Genomic DNA, 5524 nt, shown 5'->3' with positions numbered 1-5524 from the left:
GGGTTGATAAATACTTTGTTATCACATCGCAAAAACGATTTAGTATGATTACACCTTAGAAATACACTGTTATTTCGTTTAGTGTTTTGTAATTGTTCGGTTTTTGTTCTCGCTTGAATAAAAAGATCCCATGTTCTCGTATCAACGCAAATGATCACATCAATAATGAGTGAACCATATAGATGTTTATTTTGTGTGGTTAGTATGCATATTCGGTTTATTGTTTACAATGCTTTTAAAACATTTGTCATTGGTATTTTGGTTGACTATTATTTCCATCCTACTCTCGTACCTCATAATCGTTGTTGACATGCTCACATCAAAACCGTGAATGTTTTTTTTGTGGTATTATATCCCAATATTTGTATGTTATGGGTGGCTTATGCCATTTTGCCCGCCTCTTGTTTTAATTTTATTGGGTGTAATCGAATGTTCTAGGTTGCTTTTGTCATTTTAGATCACTTTTAGTTTTGCGTTTTTTCGGTGCCATAGTTATATCTGTAATATTGTCATTTTACCAATATAATTTATTGGGGGTACTATGCTCTTATAAAAATTATTATGTTTAACTTTTTTTTTTTAAATAAACGTTGATAAATATAAGTAAAACTATCAAGATAAACTGAAAATTATATTATACCTACATATGATATAAAAAAAACTCTTATAAGCATGCATTATACTTTTATAAATATTTGTATAGAATACTAATTTATACAAAAACATACTCAATTAGGAATTTTTAGGAACTAAACCTTTTATTTTATATCAATGGCCGAAAGGAAAGCAATGACATTATTTTTTTTCTCAACACACTCCAAGAATCAAGCCCTCCCTTCCCTCATCCTATTATCAGAGATTAATGGGCCACACAATATGTTTGGTGAAATGTCTTAATGAATATGCTAATATTAGTTCGTTAGTTACTAATCTTAATTCCTATTTGAATATCTTTCTATATAATCGAATCGCCATATATATCCCATTATCTATTATCCTATTTACTCTACTTTTTCATTACTGCTATTCAACCAAATAAAACCATTTATTATTTTTAAAATAGTTGTTCAATTACCAACAAACAATAATCTATTGTTTTTTGGAAATAAACGCGTTTGTTTGTTTGTTTGCAATTATCCTAGAAAAAAGAAAAAGAAAAACACCAAAAATAATTTAGATTATGCGCCCTACCGACACTCTGGCTACGATGTTTAGAGGTCGACGGCTCGTGACCAGGGAGGGGTTAACATACATTCCACTTTCTCATCACTTCCTTTAAATTGCGAACACTACACAGATTTTCAAGGGTCTTCTCTTTTTCCATACACACTCTCCTCTCAAACAAAGATTTAGATCGAGATCGAGATCGATAACCATGGAGCTATTCTACTTGATAGTGTTTGGGGCCTTAGGAGTTGTCGTTGCAACAATGGAGCTCAGCAAGAGCAACAAAGATCGAATCAACACTCCTTCTGCTTTCAATTCCTTCAAGAACAATTACCTCCTCGTCTACTCCCTTATGATGGGTACCTTTCTACTTCCCTTATCATTACATCTCGTCCACATTATCATTTTCTGTATATGTTCGTTACCAATTGTTCATGATTTGAGTTGACTCTTGTAATTCGGCATTTATCGGAATGAATTAGATCTGGATTATCCAGATTTGCATTAAATGCTGCTAAATTTTACAACCCTTTTGGATCTGGGCTAGTATATGACTATGTTCTAATAGCTTTGAGTTAGATCGGGATAGTCTAGATCCTTTACAATTCACTGGTTACTTTGATGATTGTGTTGTGACTTGTGACTAAGTTCTTTCTTTCATGGTGGTTGTAGCTGGTGATTGGTTGCAGGGGCCGTATGTCTACTACCTTTACACCACTTACGGTTTCGGGAAAGGAGATATCGGGCAGCTCTTCATTGCTGGTTTCGGATCTTCCATGCTCTTTGGGACAATCGTTGGATCCTTAGCTGACAAACAGTAATTTCCAAATTTCAGTCAATCTTTTCAACTTTAAACAATTATCCTCCTCAATTTAACTTGATTCAACTCGTTTCTGCCAAATTCAGTGGTCGAAAAAGAGCTTCAATTACTTACTGCATAACCTACATTCTGAGTTGCATCACCAAGCATTCACCTCAGTACAGAATTCTAATGGTGGGGCGTATATTGGGTGGGATTGCCACATCTCTCCTCTTTTCAGCCTTCGAATCATGGCTTGTTGCTGAACACAACAAGGTGAGATATAATATTACATTACTAAATATACCCTTTATATTGTGTATGGTTCTAATGCTCTTGTTCTGATGCATCTGTAGAGAGGTTTTGAGCAACAATGGCTATCAATTACATTCTCCAAGGCAATATTTCTTGGGAATGGACTAGTTGCCATTTTAGCTGGTTTATTTGGAAATCTTTTAGTTGGTTCATTGGCCATGGGACCTGTTGCTCCATTTGATGCAGCTTCAATCTTTCTTGCCATTGGAATGGCCATCATCATATCATCATGGACTGAAAATTATGGTGATTCATCAGAAAGCAAAGATCTAATGACCCAATTCAGGGGTGCTGCTGTTGCAATTGCATCAGGTCTCTCTCTCTCTCTCATACATATACAGGAGAAGCATGAAGAATCCAAAGTGGCAATCTTGTAATTATGCATACATATCATTCTGCCTTCTAAATTTGGACCTAATAGTTTTTTTTTTTTTTTTTTTTTTTTTTTTTTTTTTTTTTTGTGTAAAAACAGATGAAAAGATAGCATTATTGGGTGCGATACAATCTTTATTCGAGGGTTCAATGTACACTTTTGTGTTCTTATGGACACCTGCTTTAAGCCCAAATGGTGAAGACATTCCACATGGTTTCATTTTTGCTACTTTCATGTTATCTTCCATGTTAGGAAGCTCTTTAGCTTCTCGTTTATTAGCACGTGCATCAATCAAAGTTGAAAGCTACATGCAAATTGTCTTCATCATCTCTTCAGCCTCTCTCTTGCTTCCAGTCATCACAAGTGTAAGCCAAACTTTCTAATCTCATTTTTAAGGGTTCATGTCATCAATGGGTAAAACATACTGTTTGAAATGTTAAAAAAACACTATTGTACTAAACAAGTAATATCATAAAAGGTAAGCAACTAGAACATTTTGTTACCCATTAATGACATAAAGCTTTTCTTTTTTGAATTAATGTATGCAAATAATCAGAAGAATGAGTTGTTTTTTTTTTTTTTTTTTTACAGTCTTTGGTGGCTCCTTCGAAAGAGAAAGGTGGAAGTATAAAATTTGCAGGGTGTATTCAGTTGATTGGATTCTGTGTGTTTGAAGCTTGTGTTGGTTTATTTTGGCCATCTATTATGAAAATGAGGTCTCAATATATTCCTGAAGAAGCAAGAAGTACAATTATGAACTTTTTCAGGATTCCACTTAATATCTTTGTATGCATTGTACTTTATAATGTGAGTCCCTCTCTCTCTCTCTCTCTCAATATATGATATATCTATCTGTGCTTACATTTATACATTTGACCATTCATTGACTTTTTTTAATCTTTTTATGAAGGTTGATGCATTCCCAATTACTGTAATGTTTGGAATGTGTTCCTTTTTCCTTTTCATTGCATCTATGTTGCAAAGGCGGCTTTTGGGGGTTGCAGAGAGATCAAGTAAGTTTTTTATTATCTTGAGTAAATTACAAATTTGGTCCCTATGTTTTACTCAAAATCCCAAGTTTGGTCCATGTGCTTTACAAATCGACAATGAATGGAAATCTTAACTTTGGGAAGATTTCAAAATTTGGAGCAAACATGCCATTTTGAGTAAAGCACAAGGACCAAATTTGTAATTTACTCTAGATTCTTTTTGGGATGAACAAATGTTTTCTTTTTTGAGTGAATAGTTGATTTTGTATGTTTTGATTTAGGGCAAGATAAGGGGAGGGAATTGGAGGCGGAACCACTCAATATCTAATTACCCAAGATTAAGAAATGTATTGGGATTTTATATTTTATAGATCAATTTTTGTTAAAAGTCGTGTGTTAAATTTAAAAACATATTGGCATCTATGCATCGAGGAGCCATAGTTGGTGATGAAGAACACAAAGAGAAAGAATTAAAAGTTGATTGAGAATAAGGAAGTCGGTATACCATTAATATATAGTGTATTATTAAGTTTTTGTAATCTGATAGAACGATTTGACAACGGTTATTTCTAACCTAAGTTGTTTCAACATTTTGTAATGCTGTTTTTTTGTATGTATCAACATTAAAGATGTTCATTAAGAAAGAGCAGTACTTGTTTGATATGCATTTCTAGTAGCTTACTTCACAACTTATGGTATGTATGTGTGTGCTAATCTTATACAGTGATAAGTTGGGCTAAATGCTAGAAATAACAACATAATTTGTTTATATGTATATTGTAGCATCGTACGATCAAATGTTTTTATTACACCATTGTACTTTCAAACATTATCATGTTTGTGCGACATCATTGTCTTTTTGAAACCGAAGGGAAATTTGTATAGGATGACAGTTAGGTGAACCATGATGTATGACTCTGAAAGTTGGTCAATAAAGAATGTGTATGAGGAAGATGGTAGTTACATAAATGAGGAGGTACTGGTAAGCCCACGGTAGAACAATATTGAATATAATATTGAGTGTGTTATTAAGAACTACTTTGGGAGACTAGGAGTGACGTCGACCACCGAAACATCGAGGGAAGGAAGATTTTGGTGGTTTGTGGTGAATAATATCATAAAATGTTCATGGCCCTCATGTGAACAGACAATCAATGATTGTTATGAAACTAATATGATAGATACGATAGTCAACAAAGAATTATCAAGTGATAGTATTTGAATAAATAAACAATCAACCGAAATAGATAATGATAATACTAATACTAACCACATGACATATGTACATCCACATGAGAAGAAAATATCATTTATTCCAACAAGTACCAAAGCCAACAGATTACAAAACACAAACTTAGATTATCAATGAGTTGATAGGGTGTAAAACCTGCTCAGTTGCTCACTCAACGTGATTACAATGTGTTTCCTGAACACTCTAAATCAAAGGAGTATGATTTGATGAAAACACTAAAAAAAAAACTAGTTACAAAAAGCTTAACAATTTGGAACTCTATTAAGTCTTCTAAAAGTTGCTCGCATAGTCGCATGTGTATCAACTTTAGGAGTTGCCTCAAATTTATTCGGAAAATAGTTATGCATATTGAATGTGTATCACCTTCTAAAAGTTGTGAATATCACATATCTATCACCTTTACGAGTAGCCTCAAATTTTTACGAGTAGCCTTAAATTTTTTAGGAAAAACCATATTGTGACTTTCTATAAAAATTAGGCCCTCGGTAAAGCCCAAAACACTCAACAAAAAATTGACGGACCAATCTAATAATTTTTGACGTAGCTCCAACATAGTGACCAAATGCTTGGAGATAGACGATCTTCCGATTGATTTCATCATCTAGTTGGAGTCGAATGTTGATCTGCCC

At 33.6% G+C, this 5524-nt stretch overlaps 1 protein-coding gene across 1 annotated transcript; it reads left to right on the top strand.

The window, feature by feature from the left end:
* The first annotated feature begins 1214 nt into the window (after positions 1-1214).
* LOC145119960 (uncharacterized) lies at positions 1215-4304 on the top strand. The gene is made up of 8 exons (XM_079055738.1): positions 1215-1526; positions 1840-1984; positions 2074-2242; positions 2323-2593; positions 2754-3019; positions 3246-3461; positions 3565-3667; positions 3925-4304. The coding sequence occupies exons 1-8, from the start codon at positions 1376-1378 to the stop codon at positions 3969-3971; spliced, it is 1368 nt and encodes a 455-aa protein (XP_078911864.1). The 5' UTR covers positions 1215-1375; the 3' UTR covers positions 3972-4304.
* The last annotated feature ends 1220 nt before the right edge of the window (positions 4305-5524 follow it).

The sequence above is a fragment of the Lactuca virosa genome, chromosome 6, assembly GCF_052849685.1.
Source record: "Lactuca virosa cultivar CGN04683 chromosome 6, Lactuca_virosa_CGN04683_v6, whole genome shotgun sequence".
NCBI classification, from domain to species: Eukaryota; Viridiplantae; Streptophyta; class Magnoliopsida; order Asterales; family Asteraceae; genus Lactuca; species Lactuca virosa.
This window is presented reverse-complemented; position numbering and strand designations above follow the sequence as displayed.

Coding starts and splice junctions, on each gene's coding strand:
- LOC145119960 (XM_079055738.1), top strand. CDS start 1,376: ATGGAGCTATTCTACTTGATAGTGTTTGGGGCCTTAGGAGTTGTCGTT. Junction 1,985..2,073: donor GGATCCTTAGCTGACAAACA/GTAATTTCCAAA, acceptor TGCCAAATTCAG/TGGTCGAAAAAGAGCTTCAA. Junction 2,243..2,322: donor TTGTTGCTGAACACAACAAG/GTGAGATATAAT, acceptor ATGCATCTGTAG/AGAGGTTTTGAGCAACAATG.